Source organism: Caenorhabditis remanei, chromosome V, assembly GCF_010183535.1.
Source record: "Caenorhabditis remanei strain PX506 chromosome V, whole genome shotgun sequence".
Taxonomy (NCBI): Eukaryota; Metazoa; Nematoda; class Chromadorea; order Rhabditida; family Rhabditidae; genus Caenorhabditis; species Caenorhabditis remanei.
The window spans coordinates 16,545,759-16,571,476 of NC_071332.1; the positions used below are offsets into that span (position 1 = coordinate 16,545,759).

The 25,718-nt window shown below is 36.9% G+C and overlaps 7 protein-coding genes across 7 annotated transcripts; 3 read left to right on the plus strand and 4 right to left on the minus strand.

Moving 5' to 3' along the window:
- Nucleotides 1–1,664: 1,664 nt before the first annotated feature.
- On the minus strand, nt 1,665–2,410 carry GCK72_020596 (uncharacterized protein; the record flags this gene model as incomplete). The annotated part of the gene is made up of 4 exons (XM_053733671.1): nt 1,665–1,856; nt 1,900–2,067; nt 2,116–2,325; nt 2,372–2,410. The coding sequence occupies 4 exons, from the start codon at nt 2,408–2,410 to the stop codon at nt 1,665–1,667; spliced, it is 609 nt and encodes a 202-aa protein (XP_053582584.1).
- A 1,966-nt stretch (nt 2,411–4,376) lies between these two features.
- On the plus strand, nt 4,377–4,787 carry GCK72_020597 (uncharacterized protein; the record flags this gene model as incomplete). Its single annotated transcript, XM_053733672.1, has 2 exons — nt 4,377–4,460; nt 4,506–4,787. The coding sequence occupies 2 exons, from the start codon at nt 4,377–4,379 to the stop codon at nt 4,785–4,787; spliced, it is 366 nt and encodes a 121-aa protein (XP_053582585.1).
- Nucleotides 4,788–9,003: 4,216 nt separating this feature from the next.
- On the minus strand, nt 9,004–9,749 carry GCK72_020598 (uncharacterized protein; the record flags this gene model as incomplete). Its single annotated transcript, XM_053733673.1, has 4 exons — nt 9,004–9,195; nt 9,239–9,406; nt 9,455–9,664; nt 9,711–9,749. 4 exons carry the CDS (start codon nt 9,747–9,749, stop codon nt 9,004–9,006), a joined length of 609 nt encoding a protein of 202 aa, XP_053582586.1.
- A 1,967-nt stretch (nt 9,750–11,716) lies between these two features.
- On the plus strand, nt 11,717–12,127 carry GCK72_020599 (uncharacterized protein; the record flags this gene model as incomplete). Its single annotated transcript, XM_053733674.1, has 2 exons — nt 11,717–11,800; nt 11,846–12,127. The coding sequence occupies 2 exons, from the start codon at nt 11,717–11,719 to the stop codon at nt 12,125–12,127; spliced, it is 366 nt and encodes a 121-aa protein (XP_053582587.1).
- Nucleotides 12,128–16,343: 4,216 nt separating this feature from the next.
- Nucleotides 16,344–17,089, minus strand: GCK72_020600 (uncharacterized protein; the record flags this gene model as incomplete). The annotated part of the gene is made up of 4 exons (XM_053733675.1): nt 16,344–16,535; nt 16,579–16,746; nt 16,795–17,004; nt 17,051–17,089. The coding sequence occupies 4 exons, from the start codon at nt 17,087–17,089 to the stop codon at nt 16,344–16,346; spliced, it is 609 nt and encodes a 202-aa protein (XP_053582588.1).
- A 1,967-nt stretch (nt 17,090–19,056) lies between these two features.
- Nucleotides 19,057–19,467, plus strand: GCK72_020601 (uncharacterized protein; the record flags this gene model as incomplete). Its single annotated transcript, XM_053733676.1, has 2 exons — nt 19,057–19,140; nt 19,186–19,467. The coding sequence occupies 2 exons, from the start codon at nt 19,057–19,059 to the stop codon at nt 19,465–19,467; spliced, it is 366 nt and encodes a 121-aa protein (XP_053582589.1).
- A 4,218-nt stretch (nt 19,468–23,685) lies between these two features.
- GCK72_020602 (uncharacterized protein) lies at nt 23,686–24,431 on the minus strand (the record flags this gene model as incomplete). The annotated part of the gene is made up of 4 exons (XM_053733677.1): nt 23,686–23,877; nt 23,921–24,088; nt 24,137–24,346; nt 24,393–24,431. 4 exons carry the CDS (start codon nt 24,429–24,431, stop codon nt 23,686–23,688), a joined length of 609 nt encoding a protein of 202 aa, XP_053582590.1.
- Nucleotides 24,432–25,718: the final 1,287 nt, after the last annotated feature.

Here is a 25,718-nt window from a genome sequence, read left to right on the forward strand (position 1 = left end):
TTACAATGTATGTGAGTTATTGAACTTCGGAATGGTATCGACGCTAGCAGAGCAGACTTGGAAAATATCAACCCGGCCCGGAGTCAAAAAAGTGCACAATTTTTTCACAAAATTTTTCGAAATTTTCTGAATTTTTTCCAAAAATGGTCAAAAATACCTGTACGCTTGAGTTTTCATCGATAATTGAAAACATTGTCGAAAATTCGACTTTTTTGCGGAAAATCAAAAAAAATTCAAAAAAAATGAAAATTTTCAAATTTTTGTACTGTGACCCGGCCCTGCCCGTTGCAAGTTTGTGGTAGAGTGTGTGTGCTACTCCCATTGTTAAAAAGAGTTTTTTTCCCAAACAGGCAATGAGAATGGTAATTGCGCAATAATGTTTTTAAATCGGCGTCTTTGAGAACCTCTATTGGAAATTCGTATGGGAATGTATACCCATGTTTCATCTACCCGTCTATACCCATACCTACACACGCAATATCCCTGTGGAAAAACTTTTCAGCTCTTTCCGAGAAGTAATAACCTAAAAAGTGTAATAACCTGACAGGATAATGTACTCGAACATTTAATCGAAAGGGCGCGAAAATGATCGGGTCGTAAAACCAGCCGGCTCGACACATTTTTTTGTACAGCCATGGATTGTATACATCTGTTGCGGGGAAAGGAGGAGGGCGAGAACTCTTTTATGTTTATGACCTCGTGATGAGGTGTCGAGGAGAGGTCACTGTCGGGAGAGGAAGAAGAAGGAGAAGCCGACAAATTTGTTTATGTTCTCGATAGGGGGTGGGGGGGTACTGTCCGGTGGCACTGGTGGTGCCCGAAGGATTTTTGTAGAAGAAGAAGAAGAAGCCGACACGATGTTTATGATATGGACAGAGATACAAGTTGGAAACGCTACACAATAGTGGAAGTGGTTAGCAGGAAGCATCGTAGACAGAAAGACAGAAAGATTTTAAAATTTCTTGTAATGCAAACATCTGTGCAGCTGTTACCTCCTTCAACAGTTTCGAAATACATATCTGTGTGGGCGGAGTTTTGATACAGATCAAAAGTTGGATGAGTTTATTTTTAAAAATGTTGAAGACCGTGGAATTTGTATAGATATCAATTAGCTACTTAAAGTAAACAGTAAGAAATTACTTGAATACGAGGTCTGGAAAGCCTTCGCACGTCTTCTGATGATGGCGGAAAATCAAGCGTTCTGAATTCCATCTGACTTCTCGAATGTTCTCGAAATTGCCGAACTGACGTTGCCATCCGACACTTTCCTTTTTCCGGTGGTGCTGAAAATTTGAGAAAAAGTTTGTTCTCAACGGAGCTTTTGATCATTATTAGTATTTTGGTATTGGGGCACATCTCCATTTTTCTCATATGCATTTTTTTGACAAGACCGTTTCATTTTGTGAGTGTTGAGTCTATTGTTTTTATCACATCTGTAACTTGCTTGCTTCAAAAAGCGTTAATGTTAGGAAAACAATTTTTTTGATGAGGGAAAAAGGATTTCAGAGAATGCCTGGAAATCGGACAGAAAAACTGATAGACTTCCAAAACGGCAAGATACATAATTTCAATTTATAAATTTGATAAAAGTTCAATCAGGTTACTACTTAATTTCATTCAAATATATAATTGATGTTCATAACTCTTTATTTCAATGATCTGATTCAACAATCAGGTAAGTTCCATAAAATGAGTTTCGCCTTAGGATCATTCTTCTGCCAATCATCTGTGAATTGGTGAATGTTAAGTGTCACATTTGGTTTTCCCCAATAGTTTTTGTTAAGCTCCCACATGAAATCGTAGCTTGAAAACAGGTTTTTATTTTTTCGGTCTAGTTTCCAGAATATTTTACGCATCTGAAAAATGTTTTATATGGAAATTGAAGGGTGTTTGTCTTACCTGCACAGCTTCCTCATCAGTAAGCAATTGTTTCTGCTGTGTGGTTCGGAAAAGATAACGAATAAATGATTTGAGAGAATCTCGATGATCCAAAAAACTGAGGGCTTTAGTTCTGGCACATTCCTTGTCAGAGCGGTATCTCGTAGTCCACAGAGTAGGTGCGGCGGTCTTAAATGAAAGAAATTTGGGACTCTATCTAATTTGGAAACGGCTCACTGTAGTCTTCTGAGTTGGACTCCAGGAAGTGGCTAACTTGACGGTAGCTGGTATTTTTATCCTTGGTCTCTGCACGCGTCTAAAAGCTATTTCATAGGCAATCTGTTTGTCAAAAGGTGTTTCTGTGGTGGGCCAATTATCATCAATCCATTTGTTCAGAACACGCTTAGCATTTCTTGTGGTATTCTGGCGATTAACTTGGAATGTCAACTAAAATCAAAAAATTTCAGATCCATTTTCTGAAAAATTAACTTACTTTCCAAACTTCTTTAAACGGGAGCCCAGAGAATATCATAGAAAAAGTGGTGGTCGAAATCTGATCCCAACCCAAACAGGTAGTGGTTAGGATGGGAATGAGTAAGACTAGATAACAAAACAGTCGCATTTTTTCATAAACAAACCACACAGTGCGTGCTTTTATAGCAGCTACAGTAAGATTTAAAATTAGTCATAGAAAAAAATATAATACATATATCGACTAAAAATTGGCCGGTCGGAATAGTTGAAATTAATCTTTGTTCAAAATGAATCATTATTTTTAAACTATAATATGTGATCGTGAAACATCCAAAAATTTTTTAAAAATGACACAAAAGTATAGTGATCTTTTGAAATCGTTTTCGATGACTGACCGTAAAAGACTGCCGGTGTAGTTTGATTCATTCCATTGTTTACATATGACTAATTTTAAGTCTACGTTTCCTGTAACTGCTATAAAAACCAATACTCTGTAGTGTGTTTGTGAAAAAAAAGCGATTAATTTGTTATCAAGTTTTTCTCATTTCCTTCCTAGCAACTACCTGTTTGGGTTGGGATCAGATTTCGACCTCCACTTTTTCTATGATATTTTCTGAGCTCCCGTTTAAAGACGTTTGGAAAGTAAGTGAATTTTTCAGAAAATGGATCTGAAAATTTCTGATTTTAGTTGACATTCCCAGTTAATCGCCAGAATACCACAAGAAATGCTAAGAGTGTTCTAAACAGATGGATTGATGAAAATTGGCCCACCCCCGAAACACCTTCTGACAAACAGATTGCCTATGAAAAAGCTTTTGGACACGTGCAGAGACTAAGGATAAAAATACCAGCGACCATCAAGTTAGTCACACCAACTCAGAGGAATACAGTAAGACGTTGCCAGATTGGATAGAATATCAAATTTCTTTGATTTAAAACCGCCGCACCTACTCTGTGGACTACAAAATACCGCTCTGACAAGGAATGTGCTAGAACTGAAGCCCTCCGACTTTTTGGATTCTCTCAAATCATTGATTCGATATCTTTTCCGGACCACACAGCAGAGACAATTGCTTACTAATGAGGAAGCTGTGCAGGTAAGACAAACACCCTTCAATTTTCATATAAAACATTTTTCAGGTGCGTAAAATAATCTGGAAACTAGACAGAAAGAATAAAAACCTGTTTTCAAGCTATTCATGTGGGAGCTGAACAAAAATTATCGGGAGAAACCAAGTGTGACGCTTAACATTCACCAATTCACAGAGGAACTTAACTGACTGTTGAATCACATGAAATAAAGAATTTTGAACAACAATTATTTATTTAAATAAAATTAAGTAGTAACCTTATTGAACTTTATCAAACTTATAAATTTAACTTATGTTCATCAGATGCGCTATCTTGCCGTCCATTAATTTTTCTGTGCGATTTCCAGCCATTCTATGAAATCACTAGAAGTCAACGTGCAAAATATTATTCTTATACTCTATAATCTTACAAAAATAATCAGTTAAGTCTGTGGGGGAGGGCTTTAAAATAACATTTTGCTACTTATAAAGTCTAAATTTAAAACCACCAGAGCCTCTTATAATTTCCTTATAAGTACCAAAAATATTCATTCTTTCAATCTTGTTTCTCATCAAAATGCCGTTTTCAACTCGAAAATGTATCATCTGCAACTACCAATCAGATGGAAAACTATTCCATCCTGGTGTCTGTTACAAGTGTAAAATGTTTTTTCGCCGGTGTATTCAAAAACGAAAAATGAAGAAGTGCGCGAAACAATGCCACGGTTTTTCTGGTAACTTGAAAATTATTTTATTTATTTAACAGGTGTTTTATTTCGTTTCAGATCCAATCAGATTTTGTCGAAGCTGTAGATTTCAAAAGTGCGTCAAAGCTGGAATGATATATTATGGTATTTTTCTTTTTTTTAATTCATCCATGTTCAAATTTCAGATTTGAATAATCCTGCTCCCAAGCAACCAGAGGTGCGAAAAAATACTTCACGTTTGATCAGAATGGATACCCAACACGATTCCTACGAACAACTTCAAACCGCTCAATGGAAAACACATGAAGAGTATGAGTATTCAAATTTGAAGGTAATCTTTTTTTGAGTTTTTCATGACCTAGTTGACCAATTTCAGCCAGCGACTTCTTTCGATTTGAATTTATCCCTTCATATAGGATTCCGAAATGCAATAGACTGGGCGAATCGAGTAGATGGTTTCCGGAGTCTGAAAGTTAGAGAGAGGAAATGTGTCGTTGGAGAATTTGGAGTGGGATTCATATTGATTGATCAAGCATTCAAATCTGCAAACTCATCTTCTGAAAACATCTGGGTCCTGCAAAATTCAACAGGCGTCCATTCATTTTCAGAAAGTTTTGGAGAGGATAGCGAGTATGCAATTGGCCAGCTATATACATAAATTTGTCACTTTTTCAGAAACCAGCTGGAATTTGTCAATGATTTACTCCATACGCTCAAGAAACCATTTCAAAATCTTGAAATTGATGCGATGGAATGTGTTTTTTTGAAAATTCTCTTGCTTTTGACGCGTAAGTTGGTTTATAGCATACTTGCAAACCAAGCCGATATGGGCCTACATGGGCCGAGGCGTAACTCGCTCAAATCGCAATCTTATGAGCTAAAAAATATACCAAAATGTAGATCTCAGCGAGTTCTATGACATTGACCTACTATGGGCCGAACGGCCAGTCGGTAATGTGCCGCGAGCCGGGAAACAAGGGCCAAAAAATGCGAAAATCGCCAAAAAAAACAATTCTAGCCCGGCCCGCGGCACATTAACGACTAGTCATCTGGTCAGTAGTAGGTCACGGAAATACAACTCGTTGAGATCTACATTTGGTATACTTTTAGCTCATAAGATTGCAATTTAAGCGACTCACGCGCCGGCCCGCTTCGACCCGTTTCGGTCCGTTTTGGACCGGCTTGCAAGTACGATTTATATGTAGTAACAATAATGCTGTTACACGATGCAAATAAGTTATATAGTTAATAACTCCTTGTTTTGCAGGACAAACTAAAGTTCGCAGTATGGTACAGCTGTTTGTGTCATTGAGCAAAGGAGCTCATAGATTTAAAAAAAATACGCTGAAATTTCAGCATCTTACCCCCGAAGAGTGACTGTTGAAGATAAAGATGGGATGGTTCAAAGATGTATGACTAATCTGATGAACTACTCCATCGATAGGTCTCCAGAGGACGGTCTCGTCCGATATGGAGAAATTATTTTACTGCTTGGTTCCATTCGATCTGCAGTGAAATTATTCTACAATAACACAAAAATTTTGAAAATTTTGGATATTTCTCAATTTGACACTTTTGTTAGAAACTGCCTTTTATCATAGAGTCTTTTTAGGAGAATAACTTTTGAATGATTAATTTCACGTATTCTTGAAAACTTTTTAATACAAATCAATTTTGCTTTATGTGGTTATTTCTCTGAAAATTAAAAGATAGTAATTTAATAGTCTTTCTTCCCATAACAATTTCCAGCTTCCTAGAAAGATGTCGTCAGACAGCGCGGTTTATTCTTACTGATTGTTGTTAGCAAAAAAAATTAAATTTTCTTTTGGGTCGTTGTGAATAACAGACTTCTAACTAAACGAGTTCTTAGTCGCATTTCTTCAAAAGTCACAACAAAAATCTCACTCATGAGCTTTGAATCTCTTTTTGTTTTAAATGAAGATTTGGTAATGGTTTATGTTGGAATCACTTATTTTCTTCTAACCATTCCTTTTCTGCCGCTGTTTTTAGTGTTGATGAAGGTAATATCAAATTCACTACGGAAAGTGACCTTGGAGTTATGGAACGTGACATAGATTATTGGAAAGCTGAAATCGCGCTGATTTCAAATATATATTCAGTTTTTGTCTTCGAGGCCTGGTATTCGAGAAAAAACGATGTCAAAGTTTGCCGCTTTAGTGCCGACTTGTCAGTGGTCCAAAACTTAACCTCGTTTTTCTCGAATACCAATCCTCAAGGGCAAAAACTGAATACATATTTGAAATCAGCGTGATTTTAGCTTTCCAATGATGTACAGTACCCTCAAAAGTATATTAAGTTTTGGTTTTTTCAGTTGTAAAGGTCCAACTATGAGAGTTTCTCATGGTAGTACTGATTGTCCCATCAAGTAGATTTTTAATGGATCGTACAGATCAAAAGTAGAGCTTCATTTTTGTAGTTGACAACGTTTTTGTACGGACACTCCCTAGAGAGTTATGGTCATTTTAAGGGGACAGCTCAAAAATCACTTTATTTTGCACTTAAATGGGTCGATTAGATGGAGAAATTACTTTGACGATATGTAACTTGCCAGGGTGTGCTCGTACAAAAAAGTTGTCAACTATAAAAATGGGTGATGACACCGCGAGTATATTTCAACTGAGTCGATAACGAATCATACTGAGAAAAGTTTGAGAAACTAGGAAAAGAAACGGAGGAGAAGAAACAATAAACAGTAAAGAAAGGAGGCGAACGACACGAAAAATTTCACATTCAATTTTATGCACACCTTTTTTGGGAAATGCAAATAGACGAAAAGGTTTTTTTTGTTTCAAAAAACCTACACGGAATGGGGAGGAAGTATAATTGTGACAGCTGGGTGTCCTGTATTCTTCCAAGATTTACATAGTTGTCAAGGCCCGGCCCGGGCAAATTGGCGCGAAAGTCAAATTTTCAAATTTTTTCAAATTTTTTGAATTTTTTTGAATTTTTTTGCGAAAAAGTCAAATTTTCGACTATCAGTCAGAATTAGAAGAAGTTCTGAAAAATAGTCAAAAATGGTCACATTTCCGATGAAAAATTGAAAAAATTTCGAAAAAAAAATTGGGAAAAAAAGGGTCATTTTTTGAAGCCGGGCCTTCGGGCCGGGCCGGGCCTTGAAAATTTTCTACCGGGCCTTCGGGCCTTGCCGGGCCTTGCCGGGCCGGCCCGGGCCTTGACAACTATGAAGATTTACAATGTATGTGAGTTATTGAACTTCGGAATGGTATCGACGCTAGCAGAGCAGACTTGGAAAATATCAACCCGGCCCGGAGGCAAAAAAGTGCACAATTTTTTCACAAAATTTTTCGAAATTTTCTGAATTTTTTCCAAAAATGGTCAAAAAACCTGTACGCTTGAGTTTTCATCGATAATTGAAAACATTGTCGAAAATTCGACTTTTTTGCGGAAAATCAAAAAAAATTCAAAAAAAATGAAAATTTTCAAATTTTTGTACTGTGACCCGGCCCTGCCCGTTGCAAGTTTGTGGTAGAGTGTGTGTGCTACTCCCATTGTTAAAAAGAGTTTTTTTCCCAAACAGGCAATGAGAATGGTAATTGCGCAATAATGTTTTTAAATCGGCGTCTTTGAGAACCTCTATTGGAAATTCGTATGGGAATGTATACCCATGTTTCATCTACCCGTCTATACCCATACCTACACACGCAATATTCCTGTGGAAAAACTTTTCAGCTCTTTCCGAGAAGTAATAACCTAAAAAGTGTAATAACCTGACAGGATAATGTACTCGAACATTTAATCGAAAGGGCGCGAAAATGATCGGGTCGTAAAACCAGCCGGCTCGACACATTTTTTTGTACAGCCATGGATTGTATACATCTGTTGCGGGGAAAGGAGGAGGGCGAGAACTCTTTTATGTTTATGACCTCGTGATGAGGTGTCGAGGAGAGGTCACTGTCGGGAGAGGAAGAAGAAGGAGAAGCCGACAAATTTGTTTATGTTCTCGATAGGGGGTGGGGGGGTACTGTCCGGTGGCACTGGTGGTGCCCGAAGGATTTTTGTAGAAGAAGAAGAAGAAGCCGACACGATGTTTATGATATGGACAGAGATACAAGTTGGAAACGCTACACAATAGTGGAAGTGGTTAGCAGGAAGCATCGTAGACAGAAAGACAGAAAGATTTTAAAATTTCTTGTAATGCAAACATCTGTGCAGCTGTTACCCTCCTTCAACAGTTTCGAAATACATATCTGTGTGGGCGGAGTTTTGATACAGATCAAAAGTTGGATGAGTTTATTTTTAAAAATGTTGAAGACCGTGGAATTTGTATAGATATCAATTAGCTACTTAAAGTAAACAGTAAGAAATTACTTGAATACGAGGTCTGGAAAGCCTTCGCACGTCTTCTGATGATGGCGGAAAATCAAGCGTTCTGAATTCCATCTGACTTCTCGAATGTTCTCGAAATTGCCGAACTGACGTTGCCATCCGACACTTTCCTTTTTCCGGTGGTGCTGAAAATTTGAGAAAAAGTTTGTTCTCAACGGAGCTTTTGATCATTATTAGTATTTTGGTATTGGGGCACATCTCCATTTTTCTCATATGCATTTTTTTGACAAGACCGTTTCATTTTGTGAGTGTTGAGTCTATTGTTTTTATCACATCTGTAACTTGCTTGCTTCAAAAAGCGTTAATGTTAGGAAAACAATTTTTTTGATGAGGGAAAAAGGATTTCAGAGAATGCCTGGAAATCGGACAGAAAAACTGATAGACTTCCAAAACGGCAAGATACATAATTTCAATTTATAAATTTGATAAAAGTTCAATCAGGTTACTACTTAATTTCATTCAAATATATAATTGATGTTCATAACTCTTTATTTCAATGATCTGATTCAACAATCAGGTAAGTTCCATAAAATGAGTTTCGCCTTAGGATCATTCTTCTGCCAATCATCTGTGAATTGGTGAATGTTAAGTGTCACATTTGGTTTTCCCCAATAGTTTTTGTTAAGCTCCCACATGAAATCGTAGCTTGAAAACAGGTTTTTATTTTTTCGGTCTAGTTTCCAGAATATTTTACGCATCTGAAAAATGTTTTATATGGAAATTGAAGGGTGTTTGTCTTACCTGCACAGCTTCCTCATCAGTAAGCAATTGTTTCTGCTGTGTGGTTCGGAAAAGATAACGAATAAATGATTTGAGAGAATCTCGATGATCCAAAAAACTGAGGGCTTTAGTTCTGGCACATTCCTTGTCAGAGCGGTATCTCGTAGTCCACAGAGTAGGTGCGGCGGTCTTAAATGAAAGAAATTTGGGACTCTATCTAATTTGGAAACGGCTCACTGTAGTCTTCTGAGTTGGACTCCAGGAAGTGGCTAACTTGACGGTAGCTGGTATTTTTATCCTTGGTCTCTGCACGCGTCTAAAAGCTATTTCATAGGCAATCTGTTTGTCAAAAGGTGTTTCTGTGGTGGGCCAATTATCATCAATCCATTTGTTCAGAACACGCTTAGCATTTCTTGTGGTATTCTGGCGATTAACTTGGAATGTCAACTAAAATCAAAAAATTTCAGATCCATTTTCTGAAAAATTAACTTACTTTCCAAACTTCTTTAAACGGGAGCCCAGAGAATATCATAGAAAAAGTGGTGGTCGAAATCTGATCCCAACCCAAACAGGTAGTGGTTAGGATGGGAATGAGTAAGACTAGATAACAAAACAGTCGCATTTTTTCATAAACAAACCACACAGTGCGTGCTTTTATAGCAGCTACAGTAAGATTTAAAATTAGTCATAGAAAAAAATATAATACATATATCGACTAAAAATTGGCCGGTCGGAATAGTTGAAATTAATCTTTGTTCAATATGAATCATTATTTTTAAACTATAATATGTGATCGTGAAACATCCAAAAATTTTTTAAAAATGACACAAAAGTATAGTGATCTTTTGAAATCGTTTTCGATGACTGACCGTAAAAGACTGCCGGTGTAGTTTGATTCATTCCATTGTTTACATATGACTAATTTTAAGTCTACGTTTCCTGTAACTGCTATAAAAACCAATACTCTGTAGTGTGTTTGTGAAAAAAAAAGCGATTAATTTGTTATCAAGTTTTTCTCATTTCCTTCCTAGCAACTACCTGTTTGGGTTGGGATCAGATTTCGACCTCCACTTTTTCTATGATATTTTCTGAGCTCCCGTTTAAAGACGTTTGGAAAGTAAGTGAATTTTTCAGAAAATGGATCTGAAAATTTCTGATTTTAGTTGACATTCCCAGTTAATCGCCAGAATACCACAAGAAATGCTAAGAGTGTTCTAAACAGATGGATTGATGAAAATTGGCCCACCCCCGAAACACCTTCTGACAAACAGATTGCCTATGAAAAAGCTTTTGGACACGTGCAGAGACTAAGGATAAAAATACCAGCGACCATCAAGTTAGTCACACCAACTCAGAGGAATACAGTAAGACGTTGCCAGATTGGATAGAATATCAAATTTCTTTGATTTAAAACCGCCGCACCTACTCTGTGGACTACAAAATACCGCTCTGACAAGGAATGTGCTAGAACTGAAGCCCTCCGACTTTTTGGATTCTCTCAAATCATTGATTCGATATCTTTTCCGGACCACACAGCAGAGACAATTGCTTACTAATGAGGAAGCTGTGCAGGTAAGACAAACACCCTTCAATTTTCATATAAAACATTTTTCAGGTGCGTAAAATAATCTGGAAACTAGACAGAAAGAATAAAAACCTGTTTTCAAGCTATTCATGTGGGAGCTGAACAAAAATTATCGGGAGAAACCAAGTGTGACGCTTAACATTCACCAATTCACAGAGGAACTTAACTGACTGTTGAATCACATGAAATAAAGAATTTTGAACAACAATTATTTATTTAAATAAAATTAAGTAGTAACCTTATTGAACTTTATCAAACTTATAAATTTAACTTATGTTCATCAGATGCGCTATCTTGCCGTCCATTAATTTTTCTGTGCGATTTCCAGCCATTCTATGAAATCACTAGAAGTCAACGTGCAAAATATTATTCTTATACTCTATAATCTTACAAAAATAATCAGTTAAGTCTGTGGGGGAGGGCTTTAAAATAACATTTTGCTACTTATAAAGTCTAAATTTAAAACCACCAGAGCCTCTTATAATTTCCTTATAAGTACCAAAAATATTCATTCTTTCAATCTTGTTTCTCATCAAAATGCCGTTTTCAACTCGAAAATGTATCATCTGCAACTACCAATCAGATGGAAAACTATTCCATCCTGGTGTCTGTTACAAGTGTAAAATGTTTTTTCGCCGGTGTATTCAAAAACGAAAAATGAAGAAGTGCGCGAAACAATGCCACGGTTTTTCTGGTAACTTGAAAATTATTTTATTTATTTAACAGGTGTTTTATTTCGTTTCAGATCCAATCAGATTTTGTCGAAGCTGTAGATTTCAAAAGTGCGTCAAAGCTGGAATGATATATTATGGTATTTTTCTTTTTTTTAATTCATCCATGTTCAAATTTCAGATTTGAATAATCCTGCTCCCAAGCAACCAGAGGTGCGAAAAAATACTTCACGTTTGATCAGAATGGATACCCAACACGATTCCTACGAACAACTTCAAACCGCTCAATGGAAAACACATGAAGAGTATGAGTATTCAAATTTGAAGGTAATCTTTTTTTGAGTTTTTCATGACCTAGTTGACCAATTTCAGCCAGCGACTTCTTTCGATTTGAATTTATCCCTTCATATAGGATTCCGAAATGCAATAGACTGGGCGAATCGAGTAGATGGTTTCCGGAGTCTGAAAGTTAGAGAGAGGAAATGTGTCGTTGGAGAATTTGGAGTGGGATTCATATTGATTGATCAAGCATTCAAATCTGCAAACTCATCTTCTGAAAACATCTGGGTCCTGCAAAATTCAACAGGCGTCCATTCATTTTCAGAAAGTTTTGGAGAGGATAGCGAGTATGCAATTGGCCAGCTATATACATAAATTTGTCACTTTTTCAGAAACCAGCTGGAATTTGTCAATGATTTACTCCATACGCTCAAGAAACCATTTCAAAATCTTGAAATTGATGCGATGGAATGTGTTTTTTTGAAAATTCTCTTGCTTTTGACGCGTAAGTTGGTTTATAGCATACTTGCAAACCAAGCCGATATGGGCCTACATGGGCCGAGGCGTAACTCGCTCAAATCGCAATCTTATGAGCTAAAAAATATACCAAAATGTAGATCTCAGCGAGTTCTATGACATTGACCTACTATGGGCCGAACGGCCAGTCGGTAATGTGCCGCGAGCCGGGAAACAAGGGCCAAAAAATGCGAAAATCGCCAAAAAAAACAATTCTAGCCCGGCCCGCGGCACATTAACGACTAGTCATCTGGTCAGTAGTAGGTCACGGAAATACAACTCGTTGAGATCTACATTTGGTATACTTTTAGCTCATAAGATTGCAATTTAAGCGACTCACGCGCCGGCCCGCTTCGACCCGTTTCGGTCCGTTTTGGACCGGCTTGCAAGTACGATTTATATGTAGTAACAATAATGCTGTTACACGATGCAAATAAGTTATATAGTTAATAACTCCTTGTTTTGCAGGACAAACTAAAGTTCGCAGTATGGTACAGCTGTTTGTGTCATTGAGCAAAGGAGCTCATAGATTTAAAAAAAATACGCTGAAATTTCAGCATCTTACCCCCGAAGAGTGACTGTTGAAGATAAAGATGGGATGGTTCAAAGATGTATGACTAATCTGATGAACTACTCCATCGATAGGTCTCCAGAGGACGGTCTCGTCCGATATGGAGAAATTATTTTACTGCTTGGTTCCATTCGATCTGCAGTGAAATTATTCTACAATAACACAAAAATTTTGAAAATTTTGGATATTTCTCAATTTGACACTTTTGTTAGAAACTGCCTTTTATCATAGAGTCTTTTTAGGAGAATAACTTTTGAATGATTAATTTCACGTATTCTTGAAAACTTTTTAATACAAATCAATTTTGCTTTATGTGGTTATTTCTCTGAAAATTAAAAGATAGTAATTTAATAGTCTTTCTTCCCATAACAATTTCCAGCTTCCTAGAAAGATGTCGTCAGACAGCGCGGTTTATTCTTACTGATTGTTGTTAGCAAAAAAAATTAAATTTTCTTTTGGGTCGTTGTGAATAACAGACTTCTAACTAAACGAGTTCTTAGTCGCATTTCTTCAAAAGTCACAACAAAAATCTCACTCATGAGCTTTGAATCTCTTTTTGTTTTAAATGAAGATTTGGTAATGGTTTATGTTGGAATCACTTATTTTCTTCTAACCATTCCTTTTCTGCCGCTGTTTTTAGTGTTGATGAAGGTAATATCAAATTCACTACGGAAAGTGACCTTGGAGTTATGGAACGTGACATAGATTATTGGAAAGCTGAAATCGCGCTGATTTCAAATATATATTCAGTTTTTGTCTTCGAGGCCTGGTATTCGAGAAAAAACGATGTCAAAGTTTGCCGCTTTAGTGCCGACTTGTCAGTGGTCCAAAACTTAACCTCGTTTTTCTCGAATACCAATCCTCAAGGGCAAAAACTGAATACATATTTGAAATCAGCGTGATTTTAGCTTTCCAATGATGTACAGTACCCTCAAAAGTATATTAAGTTTTGGTTTTTTCAGTTGTAAAGGTCCAACTATGAGAGTTTCTCATGGTAGTACTGATTGTCCCATCAAGTAGATTTTTAATGGATCGTACAGATCAAAAGTAGAGCTTCATTTTTGTAGTTGACAACGTTTTTGTACGGACACTCCCTAGAGAGTTATGGTCATTTTAAGGGGACAGCTCAAAAATCACTTTATTTTGCACTTAAATGGGTCGATTAGATGGAGAAATTACTTTGACGATATGTAACTTGCCAGGGTGTGCTCGTACAAAAAAGTTGTCAACTATAAAAATGGGTGATGACACCGCGAGTATATTTCAACTGAGTCGATAACGAATCATACTGAGAAAAGTTTGAGAAACTAGGAAAAGAAACGGAGGAGAAGAAACAATAAACAGTAAAGAAAGGAGGCGAACGACACGAAAAATTTCACATTCAATTTTATGCACACCTTTTTTGGGAAATGCAAATAGACGAAAAGGTTTTTTTTTGTTTCAAAAAACCTACACGGAATGGGGAGGAAGTATAATTGTGACAGCTGGGTGTCCTGTATTCTTCCAAGATTTACATAGTTGTCAAGGCCCGGCCCGGGCAAATTGGCGCGAAAGTCAAATTTTCAAATTTTTTCAAATTTTTTGAATTTTTTTGAATTTTTTTGCGAAAAAGTCAAATTTTCGACTATCAGTCAGAATTAGAAGAAGTTCTGAAAAATAGTCAAAAATGGTCACATTTCCGATGAAAAATTGAAAAAATTTCGAAAAAAAAATTGGGAAAAAAAGGGTCATTTTTGAAGCCGGGCCTTCGGGCCGGGCCGGGCCTTGAAAATTTTCTACCGGGCCTTCGGGCCTTGCCGGGCCTTGCCGGGCCGGCCCGGGCCTTGACAACTATGAAGATTTACAATGTATGTGAGTTATTGAACTTCGGAATGGTATCGACGCTAGCAGAGCAGACTTGGAAAATATCAACCCGGCCCGGAGGCAAAAAAGTGCACAATTTTTTCACAAAATTTTTCGAAATTTTCTGAATTTTTTCCAAAAATGGTCAAAAAACCTGTACGCTTGAGTTTTCATCGATAATTGAAAACATTGTCGAAAATTCGACTTTTTTGCGGAAAATCAAAAAAAATTCAAAAAAAATGAAAATTTTCAAATTTTTGTACTGTGACCCGGCCCTGCCCGTTGCAAGTTTGTGGTAGAGTGTGTGTGCTACTCCCATTGTTAAAAAGAGTTTTTTTCCCAAACAGGCAATGAGAATGGTAATTGCGCAATAATGTTTTTAAATCGGCGTCTTTGAGAACCTCTATTGGAAATTCGTATGGGAATGTATACCCATGTTTCATCTACCCGTCTATACCCATACCTACACACGCAATATTCCTGTGGAAAAACTTTTCAGCTCTTTCCGAGAAGTAATAACCTAAAAAGTGTAATAACCTGACAGGATAATGTACTCGAACATTTAATCGAAAGGGCGCGAAAATGATCGGGTCGTAAAACCAGCCGGCTCGACACATTTTTTTGTACAGCCATGGATTGTATACATCTGTTGCGGGGAAAGGAGGAGGGCGAGAACTCTTTTATGTTTATGACCTCGTGATGAGGTGTCGAGGAGAGGTCACTGTCGGGAGAGGAAGAAGAAGGAGAAGCCGACAAATTTGTTTATGTTCTCGATAGGGGGTGGGGGGGGTACTGTCCGGTGGCACTGGTGGTGCCCGAAGGATTTTTGTAGAAGAAGAAGAAGAAGCCGACACGATGTTTATGATATGGACAGAGATACAAGTTGGAAACGCTACACAATAGTGGAAGTGGTTAGCAGGAAGCATCGTAGACAGAAAGACAGAAAGATTTTAAAATTTCTTGTAATGCAAACATCTGTGCAGCTGTTACCTCCTTCAACAGTTTCGAAATACATATCTGTGTGGGCGGAGTTTTGATACAGATCAAAAGTTGGATGAGTTTATTTTTAAAAATGTTGAAGACCGTGGAATTTGTATAGATATCAATTAGCTACTTAAAGTAAACAGTAAGAAATTACTTGAATACGAGGTCTGGAAAGCCTTCGCACGTCTTCTGATGATGGCGGAAAATCAAGCGTTCTGAATTCCATCTGACTTCTCGAATGTTCTCGAAATTGCCGAACTGACGTTGCCATCCGACACTTTCCTTTTTCCGGTGGTGCTGAAAATTTGAGAAAAAGTTTGTTCTCAACGGAGCTTTTGATCATTATTAGTATTTTGGTATTGGGGCACATCTCCATTTTTCTCATATGCATTTTTTTGACAAGACCGTTTCATTTTGTGAGTGTTGAGTCTATTGTTTTTATCACATCTGTAACTTGCTTGCTTCAAAAAGCGTTAATGTTAGGAAAACAATTTTTTTGATGAGGGAAAAAGGATTTCAGAGAATGCCTGGAAATCGGACAGAAAAACTGATAGACTTCCAAAACGGCAAGATACATAATTTCAATTTATAAATTTGATAAAAGTTCAATCAGGTTACTACTTAATTTCATTCAAATATATAATTGATGTTCATAACTCTTTATTTCAATGATCTGATTCAACAATCAGGTAAGTTCCATAAAATGAGTTTCGCCTTAGGATCATTCTTCTGCCAATCATCTGTGAATTGGTGAATGTTAAGTGTCACATTTGGTTTTCCCCAATAGTTTTTGTTAAGCTCCCACATGAAATCGTAGCTTGAAAACAGGTTTTTATTTTTTCGGTCTAGTTTCCAGAATATTTTACGCATCTGAAAAATGTTTTATATGGAAATTGAAGGGTGTTTGTCTTACCTGCACAGCTTCCTCATCAGTAAGCAATTGTTTCTGCTGTGTGGTTCGGAAAAGATAACGAATAAATGATTTGAGAGAATCTCGATGATCCAAAAAACTGAGGGCTTTAGTTCTGGCACATTCCTTGTCAGAGCGGTATCTCGTAGTCCACAGAGTAGGTGCGGCGGTCTTAAATGAAAGAAATTTGGGACTCTATCTAATTTGGAAACGGCTCACTGTAGTCTTCTGAGTTGGACTCCAGGAAGTGGCTAACTTGACGGTAGCTGGTATTTTTATCCTTGGTCTCTGCACGCGTCTAAAAGCTATTTCATAGGCAATCTGTTTGTCAAAAGGTGTTTCTGTGGTGGGCCAATTATCATCAATCCATTTGTTCAGAACACGCTTAGCATTTCTTGTGGTATTCTGGCGATTAACTTGGAATGTCAACTAAAATCAAAAAATTTCAGATCCATTTTCTGAAAAATTAACTTACTTTCCAAACTTCTTTAAACGGGAGCCCAGAGAATATCATAGAAAAAGTGGTGGTCGAAATCTGATCCCAACCCAAACAGGTAGTGGTTAGGATGGGAATGAGTAAGACTAGATAACAAAACAGTCGCATTTTTTCATAAACAAACCACACAGTGCGTGCTTTTATAGCAGCTACAGTAAGATTTAAAATTAGTCATAGAAAAAAATATAATACATATATCGACTAAAAATTGGCCGGTCGGAATAGTTGAAATTAATCTTTGTTCAATATGAATCATTATTTTTAAACTATAATATGTGATCGTGAAACATCCAAAAATTTTTTAAAAATGACACAAAAGTATAGTGATCTTTTGAAATCGTTTTCGATGACTGACCGTAAAAGACTGCCGGTGTAGTTTGATTCATTCCATTGTTTACATATGACTAATTTTAAGTCTACGTTTCCTGTAACTGCTATAAAAACCAATACTCTGTAGTGTGTTTGTGAAAAAAAAAGCGATTAATTTGTTATCAAGTTTTTCTCATTTCCTTCCTAGCAACTACCTGTTTGGGTTGGGATCAGATTTCGACCTCCACTTTTTCTATGATATTTTCTGAGCTCCCGTTTAAAGACGTTTGGAAAGTAAGTGAATTTTTCAGAAAATGGATCTGAAAATTTCTGATTTTAGTTGACATTCCCAGTTAATCGCCAGAATACCACAAGAAATGCTAAGAGTGTTCTAAACAGATGGATTGATGAAAATTGGCCCACCCCCGAAACACCTTCTGACAAACAGATTGCCTATGAAAAAGCTTTTGGACACGTGCAGAGACTAAGGATAAAAATACCAGCGACCATCAAGTTAGTCACACCAACTCAGAGGAATACAGTAAGACGTTGCCAGATTGGATAGAATATCAAATTTCTTTGATTTAAAACCGCCGCACCTACTCTGTGGACTACAAAATACCGCTCTGACAAGGAATGTGCTAGAACTGAAGCCCTCCGACTTTTTGGATTCTCTCAAATCATTGATTCGATATCTTTTCCGGACCACACAGCAGAGACAATTGCTTACTAATGAGGAAGCTGTGCAGGTAAGACAAACACCCTTCAATTTTCATATAAAACATTTTTCAGGTGCGTAAAATAATCTGGAAACTAGACAGAAAGAATAAAAACCTGTTTTCAAGCTATTCATGTGGGAGCTGAACAAAAATTATCGGGAGAAACCAAGTGTGACGCTTAACATTCACCAATTCACAGAGGAACTTAACTGACTGTTGAATCACATGAAATAAAGAATTTTGAACAACAATTATTTATTTAAATAAAATTAAGTAGTAACCTTATTGAACTTTATCAAACTTATAAATTTAACTTATGTTCATCAGATGCGCTATCTTGCCGTCCATTAATTTTTCTGTGCGATTTCCAGCCATTCTATGAAATCACTAGAAGTCAACGTGCAAAATATTATTCTTATACTCTATAATCTTACAAAAATAATCAGTTAAGTCTGTGGGGGAGGGCTTTAAAATAACATTTTGCTACTTATAAAGTCTAAATTTAAAACCACCAGAGCCTCTTATAATTTCCTTATAAGTACCAAAAATATTCATTCTTTCAATCTTGTTTCTCATCAAAATGCCGTTTTCAACTCGAAAATGTATCATCTGCAACTACCAATCAGATGGAAAACTATTCCATCCTGGTGTCTGTTACAAGTGTAAAATGTTTTTTCGCCGGTGTATTCAAAAACGAAAAATGAAGAAGTGCGCGAAACAATGCCACGGTTTTTCTGGTAACTTGAAAATTATTTTATTTATTTAACAGGTGTTTTATTTCGTTTCAGATCCAATCAGATTTTGTCGAAGCTGTAGATTTCAAAAGTGCGTCAAAGCTGGAATGATATATTATGGTATTTTTCTTTTTTTTAATTCATCCATGTTCAAATTTCAGATTTGAATAATCCTGCTCCCAAGCAACCAGAGGTGCGAAAAAATACTTCACGTTTGATCAGAATGGATACCCAACACGATTCCTACGAACAACTTCAAACCGCTCAATGGAAAACACATGAAGAGTATGAGTATTCAAATTTGAAGGTAATCTTTTTTTGAGTTTTTCATGACCTAGTTGACCAATTTCAGCCAGCGACTTCTTTCGATTTGAATTTATCCCTTCATATAGGATTCCGAAATGCAATAGACTGGGCGAATCGAGTAGATGGTTTCCGGAGTCTGAAAGTTAGAGAGAGGAAATGTGTCGTTGGAGAATTTGGAGTGGGATTCATATTGATTGATCAAGCATTCAAATCTGCAAACTCATCTTCTGAAAACATCTGGGTCCTGCAAAATTCAACAGGCGTCCATTCATTTTCAGAAAGTTTTGGAGAGGATAGCGAGTATGCAATTGGCCAGCTATATACATAAATTTGTCACTTTTTCAGAAACCAGCTGGAATTTGTCAATGATTTACTCCATACGCTCAAGAAACCATTTCAAAATCTTGAAATTGATGCGATGGAATGTGTTTTTTTGAAAATTCTCTTGCTTTTGACGCGTAAGTTGGTTTATAGCATACTTGCAAACCAAGCCGATATGGGCCTACATGGGCCGAGGCGTAACTCGCTCAAATCGCAATCTTATGAGCTAAAAAATATACCAAAATGTAGATCTCAGCGAGTTCTATGACATTGACCTACTATGGGCCGAACGGCCAGTCGGTAATGTGCCGCGAGCCGGGAAACAAGGGCCAAAAAATGCGAAAATCGCCAAAAAAAACAATTCTAGCCCGGCCCGCGGCACATTAACGACTAGTCATCTGGTCAGTAGTAGGTCACGGAAATACAACTCGTTGAGATCTACATTTGGTATACTTTTAGCTCATAAGATTGCAATTTAAGCGACTCACGCGCCGGCCCGCTTCGACCCGTTTCGGTCCGTTTTGGACCGGCTTGCAAGTACGATTTATATGTAGTAACAATAATGCTGTTACACGATGCAAATAAGTTATATAGTTAATAACTCCTTGTTTTGCAGGACAAACTAAAGTTCGCAGTATGGTACAGCTGTTTGTGTCATTGAGCAAAGGAGCTCATAGATTTAAAAAAAATACGCTGAAATTTCAGCATCTTACCCCCGAAGAGTGACTGTTGAAGATAAAGATGGGATGGTTCAAAGATGTATGACTAATCTGATGAACTACTCCATCGATAGGTCTCCAGAGGACGGTCTCGTCCGATATGGAGAAATTATTTTACTGCTTGGTTCCATTCGATCTGCAGTGAAATTATTCTACAATAACACAAAAATTTTGAAAATTTTGGATATTTCTCAATTTGACACTTTTGTTAGAAACTGCCTTTTATCATAGAGTCTTTTTAGGAGAATAACTTTTGAATGATTAATTTCACGTATTCTTGAAAACTTTTTAATACAAATCAATTTTGCTTTATGTGGTTATTTCTCTGAAAATTAAAAAATAGTAATTTAATAGTCTTTCTTCCCATAACAATTTCCAGCTTCCTAGAAAGATGTCGTCAGACAGCGCGGTTTATTCTTACTGATTGTTGTTAGCAAAAAAAATTAAATTTTCTTTTGGGTCGTTGTGAATAACAGACTTCTAACTAAACGAGTTCTTAGTCGCATTTCTTCAAAAGTCACAACAAAAATCTCACTCATGAGCTTTGAATCTCTTTTTGTTTTAAATGAAGATTTGGTAATGGTTTATGTTGGAATCACTTATTTTCTTCTAACCATTCCTTTTCTGCCGCTGTTTTTAGTGTTGATGAAGGTAATATCAAATTCACTACGGAAAGTGACCTTGGAGTTATGGAACGTGACATAGATTATTGGAAAGCTGAAATCGCGCTGATTTCAAATATATATTCAGTTTTTGTCTTCGAGGCCTGGTATTCGAGAAAAAACGATGTCAAAGTTTGCCGCTTTAGTGCCGACTTGTCAGTGGTCCAAAACTTAACCTCGTTTTTCTCGAATACCAATCCTCAAGGGCAAAAACTGAATACATATTTGAAATCAGCGTGATTTTAGCTTTTCAATGATGTACAGTACCCTCAAAAGTATATTAAGTTTTGGTTTTTTCAGTTGTAAAGGTCCAACTATGAGAGTTTCTCATGGTAGTACTGATTGTCCCATCAAGTAGATTTTTAATGGATCGTACAGATCAAAAGTAGAGCTTCATTTTTGTAGTTGACAACGTTTTTGTACGGACACTCCCTAGAGAGTTATGGTCATTTTAAGGGGACAGCTCAAAAATCACTTTATTTTGCACTTAAATGGGTCGATTAGATGGAGAAATTACTTTGACGATATGTAACTTGCCAGGGTGTGCTCGTACAAAAAAGTTGTCAACTATAAAAATGGGTGATGACACCGCGAGTATATTTCAACTGAGTCGATAACGAATCATACTGAGAAAAGTTTGAGAAACTAGGAAAAGAAACGGAGGAGAAGAAACAATAAACAGTAAAGAAAGGAGGCGAACGACACGAAAAATTTCACATTCAATTTTATGCACACCTTTTTTGGGAAATGCAAATAGACGAAAAGGTTTTTTTTTGTTTCAAAAAACTTACACGGAATGGGGAGGAAGTATAATTGTGACAGCTGGGTGTCCTGTATTCTTCCAAGATTTACATAGTTGTCAAGGCCCGGCCCGGGCAGATTGGCGCGAAAGTCAAATTTTCAAATTTTTTCAAATTTTTTGAATTTTTTTGAATTTTTTTGCGAAAAAGTCAAATTTTCGACTATCAGTCAGAATTAGAAGAAGTTCTGAAAAATAGTCAAAAATGGTCACATTTCCGATAAAAAATTGAAAAAATTTCGAAAAAAAAATTGGGAAAAAAAGGGTCATTTTTTGAAGCCGGGCCTTCGGGCCGGGCCGGGCCTTGAAAATTTTCTACCGGGCCTTCGGGCCTTGCCGGGCCTTGCCGGGCCGGCCCGGGCCTTGACAACTATGAAGATTTACAATGTATGTGAGTTATTGAACTTCGGAATGGTATCGACGCTAGCAGAGCAGACTTGGAAAATATCAACCCGGCCCGGAGTCAAAAAAGTGCACAATTTTTTCACAAAATTTTTCGAAATTTTCTGAATTTTTTCCAAAAATGGTCAAAAAACCTGTACGCTTGAGTTTTCATCGATAATTGAAAACATTGTCGAAAATTCGACTTTTTTGCGGAAAATCAAAAAAAATTCAAAAAAAATGAAAATTTTCAAATTTTTGTACTGTGACCCGGCCCTGCCCGTTGCAAGTTTGTGGTAGAGTGTGTGTGCTACTCCCATTGTTAAAAAGAGTTTTTTTCCCAAACAGGCAATGAGAATGGTAATTGCGCAATAATGTTTTTAAATCGGCGTCTTTGAGAACCTCTATTGGAAATTCGTATGGGAATGTATACCCATGTTTCATCTACCCGTCTATACCCATACCTACACACGCAATATCCCTGTGGAAAAACTTTTCAGCTCTTTCCGAGAAGTAATAACCTAAAAAGTGTAATAACCTGACAGGATAATGTACTCGAACATTTAATCGAAAGGGCGCGAAAATGATCGGGTCGTAAAACCAGCCGGCTCGACACATTTTTTTGTACAGCCATGGATTGTATACATCTGTTGCGGGGAAAGGAGGAGGGCGAGAACTCTTTTATGTTTATGACCTCGTGATGAGGTGTCGAGGAGAGGTCACTGTCGGGAGAGGAAGAAGAAGGAGAAGCCGACAAATTTGTTTATGTTCTCGATAGGGGGTGGGGGGGGTACTGTCCGGTGGCACTGGTGGTGCCCGAAGGATTTTTGTAGAAGAAGAAGAAGAAGCCGACACGATGTTTATGATATGGACAGAGATACAAGTTGGAAACGCTACACAATAGTGGAAGTGGTTAGCAGGAAGCATCGTAGACAGAAAGACAGAAAGATTTTAAAATTTCTTGTAATGCAAACATCTGTGCAGCTGTTACCTCCTTCAACAGTTTCGAAATACATATCTGTGTGGGCGGAGTTTTGATACAGATCAAAAGTTGGATGAGTTTATTTTTAAAAATGTTGAAGACCGTGGAATTTGTATAGATATCAATTAGCTACTTAAAGTAAACAGTAAGAAATTACTTGAATACGAGGTCTGGAAAGCCTTCGCACGTCTTCTGATGATGGCGGAAAATCAAGCGTTCTGAATTCCATCTGACTTCTCGAATGTTCTCGAAATTGCCGAACTGACGTTGCCATCCGACACTTTCCTTTTTCCGGTGGTGCTGAAAATTTGAGAAAAAGTTTGTTCTCAACGGAGCTTTTGATCATTATTAGTATTTTGGTATTGGGGCACATCTCCATTTTTCTCATATGCATTTTTTTGACAAGACCGTTTCATTTTGTGAGTGTTGAGTCTATTGTTTTTATCACATCTGTAACTTGCTTGCTTCAAAAAGCGTTAATGTTAGGAAAACAATTTTTTTTGATGAGGGAAAAAGGATTTCAGAGAATGCCTGGAAATCGGACAGAAAAACTGATAGACTTCCAAAACGGCAAGATACATAATTTCAATTTATAAATTTGATAAAAGTTCAATCAGGTTACTACTTAATTTCATTCAAATATATAATTGATGTTCATAACTCTTTATTTCAATGATCTGATTCAACAATCAGGTAAGTTCCATAAAATGAGTTTCGCCTTAGGATCATTCTTCTGCCAATCATCTGTGAATTGGTGAATGTTAAGTGTCACATTTGGTTTTCCCCAATAGTTTTTGTTAAGCTCCCACATGAAATCGTAGCTTGAAAACAGGTTTTTATTTTTTCGGTCTAGTTTCCAGAATATTTTACGCATCTGAAAAATGTTTTATATGGAAATTGAAGGGTGTTTGTCTTACCTGCACAGCTTCCTCATCAGTAAGCAATTGTTTCTGCTGTGTGGTTCGGAAAAGATAACGAATAAATGATTTGAGAGAATCTCGATGATCCAAAAAACTGAGGGCTTTAGTTCTGGCACATTCCTTGTCAGAGCGGTATCTCGTAGTCCACAGAGTAGGTGCGGCGGTCTTAAATGAAAGAAATTTGGGACTCTATCTAATTTGGAAACGGCTCACTGTAGTCTTCTGAGTTGGACTCCAGGAAGTGGCTAACTTGACGGTAGCTGGTATTTTTATCCTTGGTCTCTGCACGCGTCTAAAAGCTATTTCATAGGCAATCTGTTTGTCAAAAGGTGTTTCTGTGGTGGGCCAATTATCATCAATCCATTTGTTCAGAACACGCTTAGCATTTCTTGTGGTATTCTGGCGATTAACTTGGAATGTCAACTAAAATCAAAAAATTTCAGATCCATTTTCTGAAAAATTAACTTACTTTCCAAACTTCTTTAAACGGGAGCCCAGAGAATATCATAGAAAAAGTGGTGGTCGAAATCTGATCCCAACCCAAACAGGTAGTGGTTAGGATGGGAATGAGTAAGACTAGATAACAAAACAGTCGCATTTTTTCATAAACAAACCACACAGTGCGTGCTTTTATAGCAGCTACAGTAAGATTTAAAATTAGTCATAGAAAAAAATATAATACATATATCGACTAAAAATTGGCCGGTCGGAATAGTTGAAATTAATCTTTGTTCAATATGAATCATTATTTTTAAACTATAATATGTGATCGTGAAACATCCGAAAATTTTTTTAAAATGACACAAAAGTATAGTGATCTTTTGAAATCGTTTTCGATGACTGACCGTAAAAGACTGCCGGTGTAGTTTGATTCATTCCATTGTTTACATATGACTAATTTTAAGTCTACGTTTCCTGTAACTGCTATAAAAACCAATACTCTGTAGTGTGTTTGTGAAAAAAAAGCGATTAATTTGTTATCAAGTTTTTCTCATTTCCTTCCTAGCAACTACCTGTTTGGGTTGGGATCAGATTTCGACCTCCACTTTTTCTATGATATTTTCTGAGCTCCCGTTTAAAGACGTTTGGAAAGTAAGTGAATTTTTCAGAAAATGGATCTGAAAATTTCTGATTTTAGTTGACATTCCCAGTTAATCGCCAGAATACCACAAGAAATGCTAAGAGTGTTCTAAACAGATGGATTGATGAAAATTGGCCCACCCCCGAAACACCTTCTGACAAACAGATTGCCTATGAAAAAGCTTTTGGACACGTGCAGAGACTAAGGATAAAAATACCAGCGACCATCAAGTTAGTCACACCAACTCAGAGGAATACAGTAAGACGTTGCCAGATTGGATAGAATATCAAATTTCTTTGATTTAAAACCGCCGCACCTACTCTGTGGACTACAAAATACCGCTCTGACAAGGAATGTGCTAGAACTGAAGCCCTCCGACTTTTTGGATTCTCTCAAATCATTGATTCGATATCTTTTCCGGACCACACAGCAGAGACAATTGCTTACTAATGAGGAAGCTGTGCAGGTAAGACAAACACCCTTCAATTTTCATATAAAACATTTTTCAGGTGCGTAAAATAATCTGGAAACTAGACAGAAAGAATAAAAACCTGTTTTCAAGCTATTCATGTGGGAGCTGAACAAAAATTATCGGGAGAAACCAAGTGTGACGCTTAACATTCACCAATTCACAGAGGAACTTAACTGACTGTTGAATCACATGAAATAAAGAATTTTGAACAACAATTATTTATTTAAATAAAATTAAGTAGT